Source organism: Lemur catta, chromosome 18, assembly GCF_020740605.2.
Source record: "Lemur catta isolate mLemCat1 chromosome 18, mLemCat1.pri, whole genome shotgun sequence".
Lineage (NCBI taxonomy): Eukaryota > Metazoa > Chordata > Mammalia > Primates > Lemuridae > Lemur > Lemur catta.
The window spans coordinates 44,692,019-44,717,770 of NC_059145.1; the positions used below are offsets into that span (position 1 = coordinate 44,692,019).

At 37.8% G+C, this 25,752-nt stretch overlaps 1 protein-coding gene across 5 annotated transcripts in view; it reads left to right on the top strand.

Annotated features, from left to right (window-relative positions):
* The window catches only part of ULK4 (unc-51 like kinase 4), a 497,440-nt gene that overhangs the window by 182,426 nt on the left and 289,262 nt on the right, over positions 1-25,752 (top strand). For 4 of the 5 annotated variants that reach the window (XM_045530714.1, XM_045530715.1, XM_045530712.1 and 1 more), the window contains 3 exons: positions 8,574-8,625; positions 8,724-8,868; positions 23,396-23,488. In XM_045530714.1, coding sequence (XP_045386670.1) covers positions 8,574-8,625; positions 8,724-8,868; positions 23,396-23,488 — 290 coding nt within the window. The remainder of the gene's footprint in view (positions 1-8,573; positions 8,626-8,723; positions 8,869-23,395; positions 23,489-25,752) is intronic. The other variant, XM_045530713.1, reaches the window with a different exon arrangement.

The window sequence follows — 25,752 nt, forward strand, 5'->3', positions numbered from 1 at the left end:
TTACCTATTTTTTATTCTTTCTACCATCTTCTTTCAAACTTTTTTTCATGCATACTTTTTTGTCTACTCTCTTGTGGTGTTGATTAAATTTTTCTTTTTTTGTTTTTTCCCTATGTAAGGATGGTATAGGTATACTCTTTTTCTGTTCTTTTAGTGCTTACCCTAAAATTTACATCATGCATATTAACTTATTAAAAGCTAAACTTAGAAACTTTCTTGTCTTTAAGTAATATACAGACCTTAGTCTACTTAACTCCACTCAGTCTCTCGTGATATATATGTTATCATTGTGAGGTATTTTTAAGTCTGCCTTCTTTTTTTAAAAAATTCTATCAGACCTTATTATCACTACTTTAATATAGTTAATGTTCATTTACATTTGTTCCACATATTCACTAATTTTTTTGTTCTTCTTTCCTTCTTAGTTCTCACACCTTCCCTCTATCTTATTTCTGACTGTAGCACATCCTTTATGGTTTCCTTTAGCTTGAGTGTACTGGTGGCAAACTGTCTGGCTGATAAAATCATTATTTCTTGAGGGATATTTTTTCTGAGCATTAAATTCTAGGTTGGCAGTTATTTTTGCTGGGATTTTTTAGCATCATCCATATGTTATTTCGTTATCTTATGTTCTAAATTGCTGCTATTGAGCTTTTAGCTTTTAGTTTTTCCTCTGAAGGGAATTTCTCTTTTTGTCCCCTGTGTCCTCCTAAAAATGTTTTTTGGGGGTGGTGTCCTTGGTTTTCTGTAGATTCACTATGATATAACTAAATGTAAATTCATATTTTACTTATTCTATTTAGGATTCTCTGTGCCTGTTGAATCTGTGGATTGTCCTTTTTTCATCAGTCTGGAAAATTCCCTGGCATTATCTCTGCTATTCTCTGTCCTTTGGTCTGTCTCTTTCAGCAAATCAGATCACACATGCACTAAACTTTCCCACTGTATTTCCTATACTACTTACTGTCTTTTCATATATTCCATCTTCTTCTCTTTCAGTGTTACATTCTGAATGATTTAATTTGTTCTGTTTCTGTCTTCTAGCCATTCTGCCAAATATAGCTATTGAGTTTTTGATTTTGGTTATTTTTCATTTGTAGAAGTTTGTCATCACTAGAAATTCTGTTTGTTTTTTTTTTCCCCCAAATCTATATTGCTTTTTATAGTTTCCTGTTCCCTGTAGATATTTTTCAGTTTGTGATTTATATATTCACATTTGTTAAATGTAGTTCTATAGCATATGTGATAATTCCAATATTTGAAGACGATGAAAGTTGTCCTTTGTCTGTGGTGTCTGTTATATCTCGTTTGTGCCCGAATCATCTTGTTTTCCTGAAGGCCTGATTATTGTTTACTCCGTGCTGGTCATTATCCTTGAAATCCATTTGTGGGCATTCCCTGAAACCTAGTGTGGATGTTGCTTCCTACAGAAAGGCTGCATGTTTGCTTCTGCTTCTAAGGGCTCTGCCAGTTGGCACACGACCTCAGAAGAAGGTTATTTGTACTCAGTGTGCCAATACCTGAGAATGTAGATCTGAGACCATAACTTCCCAGACAGACTTCTGAGTTTTCAGGAGTATGAATGTGTGTAGAGGGATGGGTCTGATGTTATTTTTCATTACTCTGAGAGTTTGATTGCCTCTCTTGCATGTCTGCTCAGTGTAAGGAGACTCCCAAAACTCCATATGCTAGGGGGACGTGGGCCCAGGGGCCCCACTGGAGCCCTCATGTTTGTATTGTTGGTAAACGCTTCCTGGTCACAATCAGTCCAGTGCACTTGTTTTCTCCTCAGCTTTCTACTTAAAGTGTTCATTCAGAAATTGGTCTGAAAATCCCCCCACTATCTTTTTAGATCTTAAGAGTTTTTAGGGTTTGGAGTTTTTATATTGTATGTGGCGTTTTTCATTGTTTTCAGTAAGAGAGTTAATCCAAGTAGAAATTCTGTTTGTCATGGTCATTTTCAGAGCAATGAATTCTAAGTCTTCAATTGAGAAATTGCTTGCTGGGATGTTGCTATTGATTCTTTTGCCTAATGAACAACAACCTCATAGCTAATTTGTTAAGATCCAGTGTTTATAAATATCTATATTGCATTTGAATAGAAATTTAATTGGTTTATTTTCTAATCAGGAAACGCAAGTACACTAATTATTGAAATGATAGCCTCTATTATGATAGATAAGGTATATTGCAACTTTCCAGCTTCATAAAAAATACTTTTAAGGCTATAACTCATGGGAAATTTTCTAATTACTTCTTCTTGGACATGACTGGAATACATGAAGATGGAGATCCATTACCCCAAGGAGCATAAAATTGTTTGAAATGTTAGCACACACTATATTCAAGGCTCCTGATCAATACTTTATTACATGGAAGTGGCTAAATTCATTTAATTCTTGCTAAGCACAAGTGCTTAACTCAGGTTTTTCCCAGAGTTTTTAAGGCCATCTAGCGCCTCAGAATTGGAAGTCATCTCTCTGGCCTACAGAGCAATCACAATGGTTTGTACAGAGAATTTGTTTCCCCTCATGATGGTTTCAAAAAGTCTTATTCATAGCAAAGAGAGAAATACAGGTGACTTTTTAGAAAATTCTGGTAGTAATACACATCATTTACTGAAATATTTTTATATTTCTCTTTTTATTTTTTTTTGAGGCAGAGTTCTGCTCTGTCACCCTGACTAGAGTGCCGTGGCATCAGCCTAGCTCACAGCAACCTCAAACTCCTGGGCTCAAGCAATCCTCCTGCCTCAGCCTCCCGAGTAGCTGGGATTACAGGCATGCGCCACCATGCCCGGCTAATTTTTTCCATATATTTTTAGTTGTCCAGCTAATTTCTTTCTATTTTTTAGTAGAGATGGGGTTTCACTCTTGCTCAGGCTGGTCTCGAACTCCTGAGCTCAAACGATCCTCCCGCCTCAGCCTCCCAGAGTGCTAGGATTACAGGCGTGAGCCACCATGCCCGGCCTATATTTCTTTAACTTTAGAAAATAAGCTAAGCCATAATACTTTTTATGAAGCACCTTTCCCCTTTGTAAATCTTTAAACTAAAGGCTCGAAGCTAATAAATACTGAATAATTTAGTTTTAGTTAAACCAATTATTTGAGTTAATACTACATATTGATGGAAATATACAGCAAACAGAACTTAGAACCTGCTAGTGGGAGTGTAAATTGGTACAGGTACTTTGGAAAACTCTTTGGCAGTAGCTATGGAAGCTGTACAATGTATATACTATGACTCAGCAGTTTCACTTCTTAATATATATTCAATAGAAATGTGAACATATGTTCACCAAAATACATACACAAGAATGCTCATAGCTTCAAACTGGAGACTATCCAAATGCCCATCAACAATCTGTGGGTAAATAAATTATGATATAGTCATACCATGGAATATCCTACAACAGAAAAAGTGAATGATCTATAGTTGGACTTTAACAACATGGATAAATCTCACAAACTTAATATTGAGCTTAAGTTAACAAATATAAAATACCATGATTCCACTTGCATAAAGTTTAAAAATGGACAAAACAAATTTATTACAAGTCAGGATAGTGGTTACCCTTGGGTGGTGACCAGTAGGTGGTGACCAGCAGTGGCTACAAGGGAGCCTCGTGATATCCTTCTATTTCCTTTATGTGGGTGTCCCTCACGTAAGTGTGTTCACACTACGAAAATTAACTGACTTTCATACTCAGGCTAAGTATTCCTTTATGTATCTTATATCTGAGTTAAAACATTTATTTAAATATGAAAAAAATTATATAGAACTTGGTAAATGTAAACCTATATATAGGTTCATTATCTCTTTTCCGAATTGCTTGAGACCAGAAATGCTTCAGGTTTCAGACTTCTTTTGGATTTGGGAATTTTTTTTGCATTATGCTTACCATTTGATTATCCTTAATCCAAACATCTGAAATCTGAAATGCTCCAATGAGCATTTTCTTTGAGCATCATTGTCAGTGCTCAAAAAGTTGCAAGCCAGGTACAGTGGCGTGTGCCTGTAATCCCACCTACTTGGAAGGCTGAGGTGGGAAGATTGCTTGAGCCCAGGAGTTTGAGGTTGGCCTGGACAGCATAGTGAGGCATTCATCTCTAAAGAAGAAAAAGGTTTCAAATTTTGGAGCATTTTTAATTTTAAATTTTGGGATAAAGGATGCTCAACCTATATATATAGTCATGCCTCACTTGATGAGGCTATGTTCTGAGAAATGCATCCTTAGGCAATTTCATCATTGTGCAAACATCACAGAGGGTACTTACACAAACCTAGAAGGTACAGCCTTCTACACACCTAGGCTAAATGGTATGGCCTATTGCTCCTAGGCTACAAACCTGCACAGCACATTACATACTGAATAATGTAGACAGTTGTAACGCAATAGTAAGTGTTTGTATATCTAAACATAGAAAAGGTATGGTGAAAATACAGTATAAAAGATAAAAAATGGTACACCTGTATAGGCATTTACCATGTATGGAGCTTTCAGGACTGAAAGTTGCTCTGGGTCAGTAGGTGAGTGAATATGAAGGCCTAGGACATTACATTACCATAGACTTTTAAATACTGTACACTTAGGCTACACTAAATTTATAAAAATATTTTTCTTTCTTCAGTAATAAATTACATTTAGCTTACTGTAACTTTTTCTTTATAAACTTTTAATTTTTTTAACTTTTTGATTCTTTTATAATAATACTTAGCTTAAAACACATTGTATAGCTGTACAAAAATATTTTTTATATCTTTATAAGATTTTTTTCTATTTTTAAATTTGAAAACTTTTTCCTTTTAAAACTTTTTTGTGGCTCATGCTTGTAGTCCCAGTGGTAGAGGCCAAAGCAGGAAGGTTGCTTAAGCCCAGGAGTTTGAGGTTGCAGTGAGATATGATGATGCCATTGCACCCTAGCCTGGGCAGCAGAGCAAGACCCTGTCTCAAAACAAACAAACAAAAAATTAAGACACACACACACACACACACACATTAGCTTAGGCCTACATAGGGGGTGAGGATCATCAAGTTGTCACTAGGCAATAGGAAGTTTTCAGCTCTATTATAATCTTATGGGACCACCATCATATATGCAATTCGTCAGTGACTGAAACATTGTTATGCAGCACATGACTGTATATTTTTTTTGCAGAGTTAACTGTTATGAATAACCATATCTAGCTTTTATTCTGTATTAGTTTCCTATCGCTGCTATGATAAATTACCACAAATTTTAGTGGCTTAAAACAACACAAATTTATTATCTTACAGTTCTGGAGGGTCAGACATCCGAAATGGGTGTTTGGGGCTAAAATCAAGGTGTCAGCATAGCTGTATTCCTTCTGGAAGCCCTAGGAGAAGAATCTGTTTCCTTGCTTTCCCAGCTTCTAGAGGCCACCTGCATTCTTTGGCTTGTGACCCCCTCTTCCATCTTCACAGGGTCAGTGAAAACTGTTAAAGTTGCAGATGGTTAAAGATGATTAAAAATAGATGTTTAATATTCAGTGTTAAATTGCTGATGTTGCCTTTATAAAATCTCCATCACTCCAAACCCTCAGTCTGGTATACATCTTAAGAACTTGTGAGACTTTTAAATTTAATCCTTGAACAGGGATGATGTTCCATGACTATGCTGCTGGGTGAAAATCAACAAAGACCACACAAACGAGAACAAGCTGGGGCTGTCTATTCAGAGCTTGCTATAGCAAGGGATTTAGCAGCCATCACTGACAGTTTCACTATTTTTTGTACCCCCCTTCACTTCCAACTTAAGGCCAACCAGAGAAAGCAAAATATGCTGCCGTAACCAATCACACAGGATGCCCCACTTCTATCTAACACACCTCCAGATTCCCCATGCCAATAGTCTCCAATCAGGGCACAGCTGGAGTCTCCCCTGTGTTGCCTTAGAAAGCTCTGCCAGTCCCTGCCTGAGCCTCTGCCAAGCGCTGTGTTTACCGGTTGTAGCAGCTGTAGGTTTCAGAGACTAAAATTTCCTCTGGGGACCTTGACTTTGTTTCTCATCTTGTCTTTGCATTTTAAATAAAATCTGTGTCAGGTAGCTTTTTCAGTTGTGATTCTGTGGTGTTATTCAGGAGCCCTATTGATGTGGGGAAGGGAAGTGTTCTGTAGTCCTGTGATTCAGTCTTACTCTTTTAGTGAGCCTGTGCACCTGGGCTATGACCTTCACAGGTACTTCTCAGCTTTTTTTCCCTCCTGGAGGTGAAACGTGAAGGCTAGAGGGAGACAAGAAGGCTGGAGGGGGCCGGAGTTGGGTTTTCCCTTCCCCCAGGTCAGTTAAGTTTTGATAAAACCCTAGCAGGTTAGGCTGTGGTAAAATGGTCTTCTCGGAGTCCAGGCCTTTGTTAAGGACAAAAGAATGTGCCGGGGCTAGTTTGAAATGGTTAATTTTCCCCTCCCCCTGCCAGAAGCACCAGGGGATTTTTCTCAGATGTTCACTCAGAACTTTTTGGGGCTCCTGGAGGTAAAACTCCCAGAAGTTTGGGAGCTCTTCTAAGGCTGGACCTCCAGGAGTTTTTAATCTCTCAGGCTAATCCATGCTCAGTGTCCAGCAATCAGTCAATTACTTTTAAGTTTTTGTACCAGTTGCTGGCTCCAGTGGTGATTTCTGCTTGTGGTAAGTTGTGTTCTCTGAATTTACCTGTCTGTCGGAGATGTCTGTTTTGGAGATGGTGGTTTGCCCTGTGACTTCAATTCTCTGATATATCTGAAGAAAAGTTGTTGATTTTCAGTTTGTTCATCTTTTGCCTTGTTGTGAAGATGGTTGTGATGGTTTCCAAGCTCTTTACATGTTGGACTGGAATCCAGAAATCCATCAATGACCATAGTATCTGTAAATATTTTATATAAATATGTATTTTTTTCTGTACAGGCCATGATATCATAGATACCCTAGAATTCTTTTTTTATTTATTTCAGCTTATTGTGGGAGTACAAAAGTTCAGGTTATATATATTGCCCATGTCCCACTCATCACCCCCCCCCCAGTCAGAACAATTCCCCAGACAGTGCGCAACGTGCTCATCAAGTCGGTATACACCCATCCCCTCCCCACACCCCCCACCTCAGTCCCAAACCCAATTGGTGTTATTCCCAAATGTGCGCTTAGGTGATGATCAGGGAAACCACAATTGCAAAGATGTGGAAACAGCCCAAATGACCATCAATTCATGAGTGGATTAGTAAAATGTGGCATATGTATACCATAGAGGAGTATTACTCAGCTATAAGAAATAACGGTGATATAGAATCCCTTTTGTTCTCCTGGAGAGAGTTGGAACCCATTCTATTAAGTGAAGTATCTCGAGAATGTATACCCTAGAATTTTAGTGCTGTTGTAAATGGAAGCTTTTTGCAATTATGTTATTTAATTGGTTGTTGTAGGTACATAGAAATACTATTGATTCTTGTATATTCATCTTCTGTCTCACAATCTTTTCTGGCTGTGCTTAATTGTTGTGTTTCAAACTTGAGATGGACACTTAGATCACTTATGTCAGTCCTGCTCCTCTGTTAGTGTATACTTTTAAACCTTTAGATAGCTGTTGATCACACTGAGCAGTGTTGATAGTGTATGTATTTCTTTCCTTTGCATCATTTTTGCTTTTGACATAACTAGAAGTTTGGAGTTCTCAAAATATCTTGGTGGAACATCATATCTGTGCTTTGAATGATGTGTCATCACTTAGTAAAAGAGGGTGAACAAAACATCCCTGGTTCGTAGGGTCCTTATACAAATATCTACATATACTATTACATATAAGCTTATTATGTGAAGAGTAGATGGAACCAGGCTAACACTGATGGGCCACTAGCCATGTATGGAGATCTTTACCTACCTGTGTAGGGCATCGTTTCATTGGTTTAGACGGCAAGATGTCACTGGGTTGGCCTGACCTGTATCAGTGTAGAGAATAGGTATACAAACAACAGGAATTTTGTTTATTGTCACCAAAGTAGTTCATGAGATGAAACAGTAGGTTTCAAAGTTAGACTGTAGTAATTTGTCCTTTCTGCATTGGTATTTTAGAGGAGCAAAATGTTCTTAAATATTTTGGATTACATTTCAAACAATATTTTATATGCTCTGATAATTGGGAAATCATAGGGGTAGTTTGTATAGTAGATTTACACCTTATGAATCTACTTTGTCTAAAAATAACCAAGATTAACTTGTCATAGTTCTTTGTTGATATATTTGATAAAACATGGGGATTATGTGTCTTTTTCCCCCAACATTTTCATTGTTATTTAGCTTAAACTTAAGTAATGATCATTAGCTTATACATATTAGTTTGATGGTTTAATGCCAATCTATGCCAACCAGATTTTGTGTTATATACTAAATTTCCTTTCATAAACCCTGAAGGTTTTGAGAAATTACTGTTTTGATTTTCATAAAGTCATTTTGACCTGAAGAGATTTTTCAGAGTTAAATGAGCTTGGTGATTAGTGATTCTGTCTGTGGAAACAACATAGATGGTGGTTGATATTAGCTTTGTGTTTATAGAGATTGGAACCAAGTCTTTTACATGCTTTCTTTTAGGTGGTTGATTATATCCTGCCACCCTTGGTCTCCTTGGTTCAAAGCCAAAATGGTAAGTGTGACAATAACAGCAAAAATTACATCAGTTACATCTTCTGTTTTCATTCTATGTCCATGTAGTCATATTCTTGTTATTTTTTTTCTTTCAAGTGGAATGGAGACTCTTTAGCTTGCGGTTGCTCTCAGAAACCGCATGTCTACTCGTGAACCAGGAAGTTGAGGATGGCGAGGATGCAGCCAGTGTTGATTCCGATAGCAATCTTCTGGCCCTCGTTAGAGATGTCTTACTTCCCCAGTAAGTATAATGCAGCTTTACTCTTACAGAGAAGTGTACGATGTCCAGGAAGCTTCTGTCAAACTAGGTTCAGTGATGGGGTCAGAGTCTTGATGTCGTTATATTAATATTTATGCACATATGTTTATGTTCTCATTGTAAAAGAGGTCTGGAAACAGGCAGTAGCTGTTACACTGACGAATCTCAGTCCATCTTCAGAAACATTTATTTAAAGCTTATTTTCTGCCAGGCTCATGACTCTGAAGTTATACAGATTTAAAGGTGTTAATGGCTCAAGGGGTGAGGTTTATGACTCAAGGTCAATATTATAAGACTACTAGAACATGAAATTTAGGCTTTTGATGGCTCTACTCAGAAATAATAGAGATAGAAGGAAATCTTCCCTTTACCCCAAACTTTTGGAATGGAAATTAAGTTTAGTTACAAACAGGATTTTTCTTGGTGGTATTGGGAAAGGTGGTGGAATAGGTAATGAGTATTAGTTAACAGAAAGGGGTTATTTTTTTCTTTTGCTCCATTTCTTATGTAGCAAACACACAGTGGGATGCTACTGAGACCACCCAACGCAAACATGCAAAACTCCAAAATGGCACTTTATATAGTTAGGGAACACTGTCAGTTTTTTAATTTTTTAATTTATTGATTTTTTTCAAAGACCCTATTTCCAAATATTTATCAAACAGTGATTTAAATTTTAAAGTATATGCCATATATCACTATTAAAGGAGATTTTTGTAAAATTGAATGCTAGATTGTGTATCATGCATTAGTATACGTGCCTGATCATAGCTTCCTTCAAGGTCTAGACTATAGTCTGAGTCAGTTTGGCAGATTTACAAGAATGTTAGCCTTACCCAATGCTCTCTCTTTTTGCTCAACTTCTTAAGATATGTTCTCATTTTTTAAAAAATTAATTATCACAGTACAGAAACCAGATGTAATTACATCCCAATTTTGGCCCATGTTAAGAGTTTGAGCTGTCTTTTGTAGAATTAGGTCCAAATTAAAAAAAACAACTAAAATTACCAGTTGCTAGAGATGAAGCACTCCACCGCCCCTAATTGGCTGGGGAAGGCACCTTTTCCAAGTGTGCAGTTGTTCTGTGTCAAGCCTTCCACTGGTCTAGGGAGCCTGTCTTGACTGATTGGAGGTTGCTGTGTAATGGCTTGATTTATAGGGCCAGCCTCTTGTTTCTTTTTTCCTTCCTACACTTACGCAGTTGGTTTCAGAGAGACCCTTGATAGTGAATACATACAGTAAGAATACTTTTGCTTCTTCCCAAAGTAAGAAAATTGTTATCTATATGGAAAAGAATAAAACTTTGCCATGTGAAGCTTTCTCAGTGATAAACTATCAATATCACTTGCATTTGTTATATATGAGTGTGTGTATATAGTTTATGCTTGTGTGGATTAAATAATAGATTAAAACCTTCTCTAATGGGATTAATTAATTCTTTCAGTGCCATTTTATGCTTGTAAACTATTCATATGTAACTGTATCCATCTTTCTGACAAGAAAATGCCAAAAAATAATACAGTTTTAGCACAAAATGTGATATTTAAAAGGTGTGCTTTGGATATTTATTATCTAAAAACTTGTAGAGGAACCACTTTTCAGAACCCAAGATGTTCTCTCACCATAATAGGGACAGGATTTACTCCAGTGGGACTTGACAGTTAGTAACAACTTCGTAACAGCTCTGCTAATCTGAAATAAAACTTCTTTACATCTGATGTCTGCCCAGTTTCGGAACAGTTTGTAAAATGAAAAGTGTTAACTCTAATTCATTGCTCCTGTGTTATTCATTTGAGCTGGAATAAATAATAAGTATTTTCTTAAATGTGGGTCTTTACCTTTTCCAGAGATAAGGAATTAAAGAGGAAAATGCAAATGTAAGCCACATGGCAGTTCAAGAACATAAATAATGTATTAATAGATGAGTTCAGGTTTTTGTTAAACAGCTTGAAATGCACTTCAGTATAACAGATGATAGTGTGGGATTTACTGGGATGTGATGTGGAATGTTTTCAAAACTTTCGGGCTGATCCTGTTGTGAAGTGCAGGTCTTGGCTCTCTGCATTTGTTTCTAAGCCGTAGTTTCCCCATCTGTAGAATGGGGATAATAGTACCTACCTCAGAAGATAATTGGGAAGATTAAATAGGATACTTCTTGTAAAACACTTAGGACAATATATGGGGCATAGTACACTCCTGACAAATGTTCAGCACCACAGCTATTATTATTAGGCTCATTATTTTGATCTTTCCTATTAATCTTTAAAAGAAAGATTATAATAGTACAATAAATACTATAAATACTTTATAGAAGTACAATAAATACTTCATAGAAGTGAAGTGGCCATTAAAATAGATAATGTTTATTGTGCCTAGATGACATATATAGTAAGGGCTCAATAAATGTTATTTAAAATTTTTAAAAATAAAATAAAAGTAATGCATTCATTTAACTTTCTTGACTGTGGAAAACTGGAACCTTGGCAAGGAATTTGGTCTTTGAAGATAACTCTTGGTAATTATAAGTTTAGAAATGCCAATAATGGAAAATTCATACTCTCTATTGAATATGTAAATATAGCTTAAGAATTATGTTTCTAGAGTTCAGAGGAGCTATATAGTATCCACTTCAATTTGGCAAGTAGACATATTGATGTTGATACTTTTAATTTTGTTAAAGTTTTATTCCTCCTTTGACCTTAAACAATACTTTAGATAAAGCCAACCTGACAGTCCTTTCATGCACATGTATGGTACACTCCACATTATTCACATGAAAGTATTATGTTAGTCAAGACTATTTTATTTGCAAGTAATAACATCCAATTCAAATTGACTTAGAAAATAAATTGCTCACATAACTGAGAAGTCAAAGACTTGTACTGGCATCAAATATAGCTGGATTCAGGGGTTTGATTTATGTCTGCAATACTGTGTGTGTGTCTTTCCCACCATCTCTCTGCTCTGCCTACATCTGCATGGCTTTTTTCTTAGATATGCTCCTATGTTCCTTCCACTTGGTGGTTAAATGGCTCCAGGGGGGTGATCCTAGAGAAAGGGCAGATGTCTTTTCTAATAGCTCTGGCAAAATTCCCAGGAATAACAGTAGTTTAATCTGAAGTACCATATAATATCTGTGTTCCAGGTGCTTATCAGAACTGCTGTGTAATATGAATGAAAACTCAGTAAGAAAAAACATCTATGTTAGTGTTCTCCAGAGAAACAGAACAAATAGGGTGTGTAGAGTGTGTGTGTGTGTGTATGTGTGTGTGTATGTATGTATAAAATAGAGATTTATTGTAAGGAATTGGCTCACATGTTTATGGAGGCTGAGAAGTCCCAAGATCTGCAGTCTGGAGGCCCAGGAGAGCCTATGATGGTGTAGTTCCCACTGGAAAGCTGGCAGGCTTAAGGCTGAAGAAGAGCGAATGTTTCGGTTCCAGTTTGAAGGCAGGGAAAGACCTTTGTCCCCATTCAAGGTAGTCAGGCAGGAGGAGTTCCCTCATACTCAGCCTTTTTGCTCTATTCAGGTCTTCAGTTGATTGGATGAGACCCATCCACATTAGGGAGGGCAATCTTCTTTACTCAGTGTACTGATTCAAATGTTACTTGCCCAGAAACACCCTCACAGACACACCCAGAATGACGTTCGGCCAAATGTCTGGATTCCCATGGCTCAATCAACTTGATACGTAAAATTAACCATCAAAACATGTATCATAAATATCATGAATGAATTGCTTGCTATTTAGATTGAGTTGATATAAAAAAACCATTGCCTCTTCTCAATGTGCATGCTTTACTTTCTGAAGAGATAAACTTTTGTCGTGAGGTAAACTTTAGTTATATTTGCTTAGTGCCTACTGTATGTGGATTATAATACTGTTTATAGAGAGTTGGTATTTGAGTTAGACTTTGAAGCCTGGGTATGACTGGACAGAAAAGGAATGGGCACCCCAGGCACAAATGGGGTAAGGCAGGGTGTGGGAGAGGCAGCGTACTGGGCAGTAAGCAAACCAGCTTGTTTCCTGCCGAAACCTGCATGTGAGAGTTACACGAAGTAAGCTGGGTGAGAAAGGATGTTTTCTCCCTTCACCAGCTCATTTACTCATCCAATGCTAAATGCGTCTTATTTCTCAGGCATGTTTCTAGTTGGAAAAATTAATGATCTACATGGGTATAGCCTCTGACTTTATGGAACTTACTCTCTGACAGAGCCAAAAATTCAGAAATTTTTTTAACTGAAGACATTCATATATCATATAAGTATAAATGTTCACTGAAGCATTAAATATTGACGCTGCCTTTCTTAAACTGTGGCCCTACCTAATGTTAATCTGGAGGGAGCTTGTGTTCTTTCGGAAACACTGCTTTGCTTTTGAGTTTCACAGTTCACCCATATAACTTTCTAAAGCTCAGAGTTTGTCAACGTTCTGTGCCCTTAGGACCCTATTTCCTGTGGCCTACCTATTATTTGATAACATCTCCCAGAACTTTAGTCATTTGCCCATCACAATTTTGGGAATGCTGCTTAATTAAGGGCAATTTTCACTGAGGTCAAGAACAAGAAAAGGATGCTCAGCATCAAAACTTTTATAATTTTGGACTATAAGTATTAATATAATACAAGAAAATTAAACCCTACATATTCTGTTAATTTTCTATTGATGCATAACAAATTTCCACAGACTTGGTGGCTTAAAGCAACACCCATTTATTTATTAGGTTGCAGTACTGTCGGACAAAAGTCAGACACAGTGTTACTGGGTGCCCTGCTCAAGTTCCCATGCAGCTGAAATCAAGGCGTCTGCTGGTCTGAGTCCTTGTCTGGCAGAATTCAGTTTCTTGTGGTTCGTGTTAGTTTTTTAGGGCTCCCATAACAAATTGCCACAAAATGGCTGGCTTAAAACAACAGAAATGTGTTCCTTGGCAGTTCAGGAGGCCAGAAATCTGAAATCAAGGTGTTGGTCGCAGTGTTGGTTCCTTTGGGAAGCTCTGAGGGAGAATCTCTTCCGTGCTTATGCCCCAGCTTCTGTTGGCTGCTGGCAGTCCTTGGCTTGTGGCAGCATCAACTCCAATCGGTGCCTCCCCTGTGTCTTTGTGTTGGAATTCCCCTCTGCCTTTCTCTTATGAGAACAGCTGTCATTGGATTTAGGACCTACCCTAACTCCAGGACGATCTTATCTTGAGATCCTTAGTTACATTTTTGGAGACCCTTTTTCCAAATAAGGTCACATTCTCATGTTCTGGGCATTAGGATTTGGACATATCTTTTTTGGGGTCATTATTCAATCCACTACGCAGCTGTAGGACCAAAGTGCCCATATCTGTGTTGCCATACGTTCCTTAGGGTACCTGCATTTCTTCCCAGGAAAGCCCTCCGTTTTCAGGCTGGAAACAGGTTGTCAAATCCCCCACCATGCTTGGAATCTCTCTAACTTCTGCCACCAGCTTGACGAAACTCTGCTTATTAAAGCTGGTGATATTGGCCATTGGTAATGTTTATCTTGGGGCTCATGTATTTGGATTCCAATCTTGGCCTTGCCATTGACTTGGTGTGTGCGCCCTCATTTCCTCCTCCCCCTCCTTCTTTCAGTTGTCCTCCTTTCTTTAAGATAGTTGAAATGCCAGTAACATAACCAGGTTATCTGTATGATTAATGAGAAAACGTTTTTTCTTTTCTGGGAAGAAAGATACCCCATATCCTCAGAAAATGACCATGATTTTTATTCAGCTGAGAGACAAGATTTACTTTTAAAGGTTTATGTAGAAGAGAATAGGCATTATTTAATGGAACTTAAGCCCAAATCGACCTTATTAATTAAAATCAGCACCTCTTAGAAGTTTAATATCAAAGTCATTATCAATGAACTCTTAGTACCAAGAGTAGTCTTACGCTATTTGAACATTTTTTCTGAGACCTGTTACATGAGGTGAGGACATTTCTCTTTTAGTATTTCACCATAAATGGGACTAGATCCTTCATGCAGGAAACACCACTGCTTATTTTTGGGCAGGAGGAAATTTTAATATTTGTACAAATGTAAATCTAATTTGTACTACATTATGTGATTGTGCATTTGCAATTTAAGACCTTTCCTTTCTTCCTCCCCACCTCCTTTCTTTCTTAGTTAATTCATTCAACAAATATATATACTGAGTGATTTCCACGTGCCAGACACTGGGGAATACAGTGGTGAACAATATTGAATCCCTTTCCCTCAGTGAGCTGACATTCCAGTGGGCAAAACACAACAGTAAACAAACAAATGTATGAGATGACTTCAGAAATTGTGAGTACTGTCAAGGACAGTAGAGAAAGGACAAAGTGAAGGATAAGTGGAATGAGGGAGGGGCTGTTTTAGATAGGATAGTCAGGGAAGGTTTAAGCGATGTGGCAAGCCATGGGGAAAATTTGCTACACTGTGTGCTTTTGGCAGAATGGAACCATTTTGCCAACATGAATTTTAGTTTTGTGTATTGTTTTAGCTTTGAGTGTTTGTACTGATAAAGGGATCGTGCTGATATAAATGTGCTTACTATGTTTTAATGACAGTTGGCATTCAGCATTTCTCTTTTGGGGAAAATGAGTACAGCCTTTCTTTTTTGTAATTCTCTTGTGACCTGTAAAATCATCAGGGCCATAATGACTTCATAAAATATTAAGACTTTGTTTTTAGAATCTGAGAAATATATTCCTTACAAATTAGAATTGTATTTCCTTTTAGGAATTGGAATTTATAAATGAACTCTATTAGTGGCAACACACTGTAGGGTTGTTTAGCTGTCTTAGGAATAATGTCCAGGAAAAGTCATGAGTTTGAGTATCTAATTTCTCTGCTTGTGGCTCAAAGAACATCTGGGTGATTCTGTATTGCTTCTTTGTCTCTACCACAAGCTTTTTATGTTAAAATAGGTATGAGTCTTATCATCTTTGATAGGAATCAGAATAGAAAGGAATATTTCATTTTTGCTCTTTCCTTAGATAATTCTTTTGCAGATAAAATTTAACTTACATTTTTGCATCAGAAAGAAACATCATGACATTCTACTTTTTTCTCTTTACTTAATCCTTTTATAATGTTTTGAGTCTATACCTAAATTGCTACATTTAGATACAGTGATTTCCACCCCCCTCCCAGGGATATAACCTATAGCAATCTAAGTTGGCATAATTTTGTAGAGGCAAAAATGGGGCGTAAAGATAATATTCTTTGACCCCTCTCAATGAGGATAATTCTACTTTTCTAGTTCTTTGGATATATTTTGTAAAATGTGACTATTGCTTTATTGAAATAGTTTCTATTAGCGTTTTAAACTTTTGTCATGAAAATTCGCTGTTGATCTGATTGAAGAGGCTAGAAGACAGTAGGGCTTCACTATCTGAAATTATATTTAACACTTATTTTGAAATTGTCCCTTTCTCTTAAATTATAAATATGTGTATATATCTGTTGGTCCTCCCACATGACTGTCCATTTCTCCATTCACTTATGTATCCATTTAACTGTTGATGTACTTAAATATTTATGCATCCATACAAAACACCAGTGAATCACATAGAGCTCAGATCACATAAAAATCACAAGATGGGAGTCCCCAAGGTAACTATTTTTTTGATTTATACACTATCTCATTTCATAAAATTTTGAAATTGACTTGAGATGTCACCTAGTTCAAATTTTGGAAGAGACTGTACAGAAATGTCAAAGAGCGTAAGCCATCTACCTCTGTCTCATGGCAGTCCAGGGGGAAGTCTTTGGCCTTTCAAGTGGTAGATTTTGCCTCAGTGCTTTTGCTGTTTGGCAGCCTCCTCTGTATCGAAACCTAGCACATCTCTTTCCTCTAAGCTCTTCAAGCCTCAGGTCTCTTTTATACTCTGTCAGTTTTGCATTTTAACACATTGCCTTTCTCACATCCTTTCTGTGCTCTGAAACCTGTAGAACATAATATTTATAATATCTACCTAGCCTTTCCCGACTCTCAGTGTTTTTCCTCTTGCCTATACTATTTTAAGTTAATATTTTCCTGCTCTACTCTGGTTTCTCCCTTCCTGGTGAGATTTAGTTAGTACTCTCTGAAATTTCGGGCTTGGAATCTGTCTCTCCTCCCTACTCCCAGACATCGTATTGTTAATATCTATATCTGTGACTATATCTATACTTACATAACACTATTTTATTGGCTGTCTTGTAATCTACTTATTATCTATGCATACATTTAGATGTGCTAAAAATCATTTTAACAGTTCTGTTACTGAACATCTAGGATTTTCCCACTATTTTACATTATATACAATGCTGCAGAGATGATTTTTATAACTATATCTTTGTGTGCATCCTTATTTCCTTTTGTTGAATCTCTAGAGTTGCTGTGTCAAAATTTGGATACATTTTTAAAGTCTTTGATATGTTTTGCCAAAGTTTTCAAAGATGATGGACAGTTTATGCTACCAGTTTCTCTGTAGGAAACTGTCCATTTTACTGCACCCTTGTTTGCTCTATCTTGCATTCTTGCAGGTATTAATGAAGTGTAGACCATTTCCCCCCATGCTTCTTGACCATTTATATTCTTCCTAGGTGAGTTTTGTCCATTTTTCTAGTGGTATGTTTATTGTTTACAGTGGCTCTGTAAATAATAAGAATATTAACTCTTTGTTTTACCAACATTCTGCAAATAATTTTTGCCTCATTTGGTTTGTGCTGGTGGTTTTGCTATTGAGAAATATTTAATATTTAAAACACTTTAAAATTATAAATATTTTTCTCATTCATTTCATACTTGTCATGCTGAAGAGGTATTCTTACCCAAGCATCTATGAATACTTATTTTTAGTATTCTAATGAAGCAAAATCATTTTACTTAAAATTTTAATTGATTGGAGATACATATTCATAAGGTACGGCCTGACTGTTCAGTCTAACTCCCTGCCAAGTGTCATTTTTCTTTTGATTTATAGTCATGCGTCACTTAAGATGGGGATAAATTCTGAGAAATGTGCCATTAAGTGGTTCTGTATTTGTGCAAACATCATAGAGTTATTTATACAAACCTGGGTGGTATAGCCTACGACACACTTAGGCTATATGGTATGGCCTCTTACTCCTAGGTTATAAACCTCTACAGCCTGTGACTGTAATGAATACTGTAGGCAATTATAATAACACGATGGTAAATATTCATGTATCTGAAACAGAAAAGGTACAGTAAAACAAAATCCTATGGGACCACCATCGTATATGCAGTCTGTTGTTGACCAAAACATCATCATGGAGCATGTGACTGTGTATGTGTATTCTTTATCCCACCCTACACTTAATAATTGTTGTGGTTTTATCACGTACTTGAGGTTTATATTTAGCAGGATCCTCCTCAGTGTATTTCATTCTAAAGTTTCCTGGATATTCTGCAGTCTCTCCTTCCCCCTCAAATCTCTGAATATACTCCATTGAGATGCAAATTTGAATTTGTGTCTTAATTCCTGCCTAATGGACCTCTTCAGACAGTGCCTCCTTCCTCCTCTTGACACAAGTGGGGACACTTTTCTCCACTTGGCCAATTCTTTGGTCACATTTCTCAGAATAGTTTCTTATGATAATCCAGAGGTATTTAGATGGCCTGTTTCAATTTTCTCCCAGACCACCTAATTGGGCATGGTTTATACCAGGTACTTGGACAAGGTGTAGGGATTTACTCATTTTAGGATTAGGAGGGAAGAATGAAGAGGCAGGGGTTATCTCATCTTCACCTGCTTGCCTTGGGTCCCAAATATGTGATTTTGAGGGGTTTTCTCTTATTTGGCATAGATGTGAATTTAGTATGAGTGGCCTTTCCTGCCTGGATTCCAGCTGCTTTGGCCCCTTGCAAAGACACCTTGGTTAGAGAAGATCCTAGAGGTAGAAGGGTGGGGTTCAGGGACACTGTCTGGACAAGATACTGTCAAGTCAACAGTGATGTCAATCTGCGGCCAGGCTCAGGCACTTGGAGTGCTCCTCCCCTGCCCTGTCCATCAAAATGGCCAGCTGTTCACTGGCCACTCTTCTGAGGCCATTTCAGGAGTAAGGGCTCATCACTATTTTTTTTTCCTGCTAAATTGCATTCGGGGAGTGCAGAATCCAACTACTACTACCAGCTTAGCTGCTTTCTCTCTTTAGAAGACAAGCTTAATAAATCACAACATACTTGTGGCTAGATCTTGCTGACCATTACAAACCTATGTTTGATTAAACTAGAATATGTTCAATATTTGTATTCTAAACATATCCATTATGAATTTTACCCTTCTTTTTTTTCCAACACAAGGAAAATAGGACAATATTCTTTGAGAAAATTCTCATGCACAGGCCAGGACAAGATTCATTCCCTCCCTCTGTTTCAAGGTTAGATTACCTCACATGACCTCAAGACAGTTCTGTTTCAGTCAGGAATGTTTTAGCAGTATTTTCTTCTTACATGTAGATGGCTACATGTTTCATGTTACGTTGATTTTTAAATATATTTTCCAGTCCTATTGAGAACATTTTTCTATTATATTTCTAAATAGCGTCCATATTTTCTTTCGTGCTTTCCACACAAGCATATGAGTAAGAAGATCATTTGGGAAGCTTTTTAAAAATTCATAGGCTTGTGGCTCCTTCCCTGAGGAGCTGGTTACCCAGGGTACGTGATGGACTCGTCAGAAACTTTTCACCCTCACTTCATTTGAGACTCCCTGGCCAGACAATTTCTAAAATTTGGGCAAGCAGTGGAGAAGGGCATTCTTCTCCTATTTCTAACTTTAATGGCAGTGGCTCTCAGTCAAAAGTTTGCTCAGCAGGTGTGGGGTGTTAGACCCTGCACATTCTAGAGGAACTGGCCCTTGACTGCTTTCTGGGAGAGAGAACTTCTAAGCAGTTGTAACATCCTGTCTGATAAGGGTGTCTTTGTATCCCTGAGGGCCTTCTGCCATGCCTGATAATTTATGCTAACGTTGTGAATTATGGTGGGGGCCTTGGGCCGCAGCATATCAGCCTGACCTCTGGAGGGGCTGGAGACTGAGCCTAAGGTCAGCTCGCAGGCGGTCCATGCCTATGTGACTGACCCCCCCGTAAACACCCTGGACGCCAAGGCTCAGGTGAGCTGTTTTGTTTTGTTGGCAGTACTTCACATGTGTTGTCACACACTGCTGCTTGGAGAACTAAGCACTGTTTGTACTGGGAGAGGACAACCAGAAACTTGTGCCTGGTCTCTTCTGGACTCTGCAATATGTGCCTTTTATCTTCGATGATTTTTCATCTGTATCCTTTCATTGTTGTAAACCACAGTTGCTAGTATAACAAGTTTTCTGAGTTCTGTGAGTCCTTCTGGCAAATCATTGAACTTGAGAACATTGTTGGGTACCCTGGACTCAGGATCATAAGAGCTTTTTATTTCATAAGAATGTGTAGTCGGGGAGAGGAACTAATGATCTCTCCCTAGTATGCTAAGTTGTTTCTTTTTATTTTTTTTATTTTAGCACATTATGGAGGTACAAATGTTTAGGTTACATATATTGCCTTTGACCCACCTGAGTCAGAGCTTCAAGTGTGTCCATCCCCCAGATGGTGCGCACCACACTCATTAGGTGTGAATATACCCATTCCCTCTTCCCCCTCCCACCTGCCCGACACCTGATGAATGTTACTACATATGTTCACTTAAGTGTTGATCAGTTAATACCAGTTTGATGGTGAGTACATGTGGTGCTTGTTTTTCCATTCTTGTGATATTTCACTTAGTAGAATGGGCTCCAGCTCTATCCAGGATAATACAAGAGGTGCTATATCACCATCGTTTTTGGTAGCTGAGTAGAACTCCATGGTATACATATATACATCTTATTAATCCACTCATGTATTGATGGGCACTTGGGTTGTTTCTGCATCTTTGCAATTGTGAATTGTCCTGCTGTAAACATTCGAGTGCAGATGTCTTTTTTATAGAATGTCTTTTGTTCCTTTGGGTAGATGCCCAGCAATGGGATTGCTGGATCAAATGATAGTAATATGGAGATACCTCAAAGAACTAAAAGTTGTTTCTTTTTTAACAAAATTTGAATTGGATGTTAAATTTTTATCAAATACATTGTTATCACTTCTGAAGATATTTGCTTGATTTTTGTTTTATTCATATGATAAAATATATTAACTGATTTCCTAATGTTGGTTTTTTTTCAGTGTTGAAATTACTCAGGCGTGGTTAGGTTGTATTTTTTTAACATGTCATTTTCTTGTCATACTTGGGCAAATCTTTTAACTGTTATAATTTAAAAATTTTAGCAAAATTTACAAAATATGGTACTTCCTGGCTTCTTAAGCAGAACACTGTATCCAACTTAACATTTTCTTGACTCACTATTCCCATTTTGAACATTACGTTGTATGATGGGCCCTCAGCCCCCACTGAGGTATGAGCAACCTCTTACTCTATATTAAATGCTCCACGGACTGCTTTCTAGAGTTCTTAGGATTGCTTTCTTTTGTTTTTCCTATACTTTCAAGACCCACTTCTCGTAATTCTTAGGTTGCCTTTCTGTAATAATCCCTCTCCTCCATTTACTTGGCTCCTTTCTAATGGCTGTGGGCTTACAGGCTATATAATTAAGCTTGTTATATAATGATTTCCAAAATGAGACTAAATAAGCGTGAGTAAGAGCCTGGGGCCCTGTTCTGTAAACGAAGAGCATCTGTTTCGTGTCACAGATTTTTAAATATCCATTTTGGATTTTCAGAGATATTTTTCTCCCTTTTTAGTTGTTGACTGTTGAAGAGAAGTCATAAAGTAGATTAGTTTGTTTGTTCATTCACTTGATATTTATTGAGCATCTACATTGTGCTGTATACTGGATGGCTGAACCCAAATAAATAAGACATAGTATATAAACCAGCCTCTGCTTAGCAAATAACATGGGAGAGCAGTCTGAATTTTGTTGTAGAAACTTTTGATAAAGACATTTTGAGTTTTATTCTTTTTGATAATATTAATTTGTGATTTTAAGTATTAATCAGAATACTATGCAGAAAAAAGTTAACATAGCAGGCCTGAAACTGCTATGCTTATAAAGTCCTGTTTGTACCAGGTGTGGTAGCGTGCACCTATAGTCCCAGCTACTCGGGAGGCCAAGGTGGGAGGATCACTTGAGTTCACAACCAGCCTGCGCAACATAGCGAGGCACCATCTCTTAAAAAAAAAAATGAAATTAGCTTGGCATGGTGGCACACTCCTGTAGTCCCAGCTACTCTAGAGGCTGAGGTGCAAGGATCACTTCAGTCCAGGAATTTGAGGCTGCAGTGAGTTGTGATCGCACCACTGCATTTCAGCCTGGGTGACAGAGTGAGAACCTATCTCAAAGAAGTCCTGTCTGCAAGGTTGGCCCATGGCTAAGCATTTTGGAACTTGTTCTCAGAGTGCTTCCAGTTAACATTTACCTAGTGAAAGTAGTTCACTGTGCCGCAACTATTTGTGCAAACAGTCTGGCTCATGCCAAACCCCTGCTTTCCTTCTGGGAGTCTGGAATTTTGATATGTTAGGCAGAGGTTGCCTAGACGCCCAGCCCCCAGTGAAGACCCTGGTCACCAAGTCTCTAATGGGCTTCAAACACACGTGCTGTGCTGTGCTGCATTTTCATTGCCGGGGAAAGAGTGTGCTGTGTGTGGCCCCTCATGGGGGAGAGAGCATAAGGAAACCTGTATGTGGAATTCTCCAGGCTTCTTCCTCTGTCATTTTCCTATGTGATTCAGTGGTGTGTCTTTGCTGTGTTGCTATGCTGAGCCTCATGAGTTCTCTGTGTGAGCCGTGCTGAGTCCTGTGAGTTCTCTAGTGAATCTCTGAATGTGAGGGTGGTGTTGGAGCCCCTCAACACAAATGCCTAATGTTTGTTGATCTCTCATTACGTGCCCAGTTCAATACTAATTGTTTTACATGGATTTTCCCATTGAATCTTCTCAACAATGATATCCCATGAGGTAGGTCAGTACCATCATCACCATTGGCAAGTGAAGCTATTTGAAGCTTCATGAGGTTAAGTAACCTGTGAAAGCCCTATTAACTCATAGGTTTATTTCAGTATCTATATATTTTTCAGATATTTGCGCTTTATGGTCTATTATTGTTCTGTTCAGAGTAGCTTTTAAGAGGAAAACTACTGACTTTTTTTTTTTTTTTTTAGAGACAGGGTCTCACTGTGTCATTCAGGCTGGAGTGCAGTCATGCGATCATAGCTCACTGCAACCTGGAACTACTGGGCTCAAGTGATCCTCTTGCCTCAGCCTCCTGAGTAGCTGGGTCTATAGGCACATGCCACTATACTTGGCTAATTTTTCTATTTTTTGTAAAGATGGTGTCTCACTATGTTTGTTACCCAGGCTGGTCTTGAACTCCTGGCTTCAAGCAATCCTCCTGCCTTGGCCTCCCAAAGTGCGGGGACTACAGGTGTGTACCACCATGCCTGGCCATGAGTGTTTTTTAAAATGTCTTCATCATTTCATTTTAGATATGAGCACATTCTCATAGAGCCTGACCCAGTACCAGCATATGCTCTGAAACTGCTAGTTGCAATGACTGAACACAACCCAACTTTTACCAGGTACTGTAAGTTCAAATTTCTTTTTCGTGTTTCTCATCTATAAAATGAATTTTATATGTTATGAAAATGTTGTTAAAGATGAGGAGATCCAAAAGGCCAATGTTTGAGCTGTCAAAGTGGTAATTTTTTTGTGTTTTCATGGGTGATAATGTCTGTCATTTATGCTGTTTGGCTCTTATACTCAAATTTTTATGTCTTATTAGAGTTTGCATACTGTGGAATGCATGATGCCTTAAAGTGATAATTTTTTTTTTTTTTTTTTTTTGAGGCAGAGTCTTGCTCTGTCACCTGGGCTAGAGTGTAGTGGCATCATCATAGCTCACTGCAACCTCCCATTCCTGGACTCAAGTGATCCTCCCAAAGTAGCTGGGATTACAGGAGTGCGCTACTACACCCTGCTAATTTTTTCTATTTTTTTGTAGAGACAGGGTCTTGCTATTTCCCAGGCTGGTCTGGAACTCCTGGGCTCAAGCGATCCTCCTGCCTCACCCTCCCAGAGTGCTGAGATTATAGGTGTGAGCCACCAGGCCTGGCCAAAAATGATAAATTCTTTAAGGAGAAAAAAGTACTATGTATACTTTTAAAAATGTTAATTGGTGACTCATTTTGTACTTAACAGTTTATTAAATCTCAGTAGTATTTAGGAACTATAACTTGCTACCATTTTATTTAGTGAACATACTTTTTTTTTTAAGTAGTGGAGAGCTTTTGCCATTATTGAAGGTACTGAATATGATGATGGCAAGATTTTTTAGAACTAGTTGCTGCAGTACGTGTGGTCTTGTAAAAGACATTTTGAGAGAACACCCAGGTCCACAGACGGGGAAGGGAGGAAGAGGTCCTCCTCGTTTTCAAACAAGAAAATTAGTCATCTTGTACAGCTGATATCTGAGGACCTTTTGGAGTATGAACACCGTCTGCGGGGACAGTGCATCTCCAGAGTGGCCAGTCCGTGTTTAAGGAAGAACTAAATCTAAATCACATAGTCCTAACCACCTTGATTTCCTCTGATCTGCTGTCCAGTCACAGAAAGTACTGCATTATTATGAGCCATCATCACCAGCTGTTGTTACTAGCAAACCAGAAGGTCTGCTTTTAGGGAGTATCCATAATTAGTGAAAAGCTGAAGCAAACCAGTCTTCCCAGCAGGTTTGCTGTGACCGAGTCACAGGGGTGCCTGGATGGGCCTGGTCTTTGGGACATCCACAGCACTGGGGCTGTGGCTGCTCTCAGGCCTGTTGCCTTCTCTCCTCCATTTGCAAAGGGTGCCATGCAGATATCACCCTGCATTCTCTGTGCTGTGTTGCAAAAGAGCCTGGGGCACAGAACCTTTTTATCTTTGCCAATTTGAAGCTCTGTTTCTATAGCCTTTTAGAGAGCCTGACCAATGAGCCTTCCAAATTCACCACTCAGAAGGCACCATTCTCTCTTCCTGAAGAAGAAATTTAATTCTAAAGGGTGAATCTATATTAGAAGTTGAATAAACATTCAGCTAGTTGTTTCTTTCCTGGACCTTTGACATCAAGTACTAATACTGTACACTAATTTTATCCTTTCATTAAATTGGATTTACTTTTTTCATATTACGTTTACCTCATTCATGTGACATGTTTTCTAGACTCCTCTTCCTTCTTGTCAACTCTCTGTTAAAATCAGCTGAATTTCCTCACATGGGGTGGGGCATAAACAAACAGAAACAGATAATCAATGGCCTCTATAGAACCTTTTTATTAAAAAAAAATGATCACAGATTAGGTTTGGAAATCAATTTAGTTTATTAAAAAAGAGTTTACAAACAGAAGTTAATGGACCAATTTTAGTAAATATTTTTGTTTTAATTGAACAAGTAATATTTGTATATATTGTCCTTGTCTTAAATTCTAACAATAAAATCAAGGGGTCCCCTTGGCTTACTTGTTCCCCCATCCATCCCTTCTGCCTCTCATGTCTCTCCCCCAGGGGAGGAGTTGTTATTTTGGTGTGTGTTCTTCCTGAACTTTTTCTGCCTGCTTAAATTCAATATATATACACACACACACAGACTGAAATAAATCACTTTCTTTGTGGTGGTTGATTTAAAAAAAAAAAATCATAGATAGTATTATTCTGTATGTATTTTCCTGAAATTTGGTTTTTCATTTATCACAATGATTTGGAGATCTTTTTATATCAGTATTTATTCATATTCTTGCTAATATTTTGCCAAATGAATGAAAATGGGAATTAATTTTATTTCATATTTAACTACTAATATGGAATCTTTT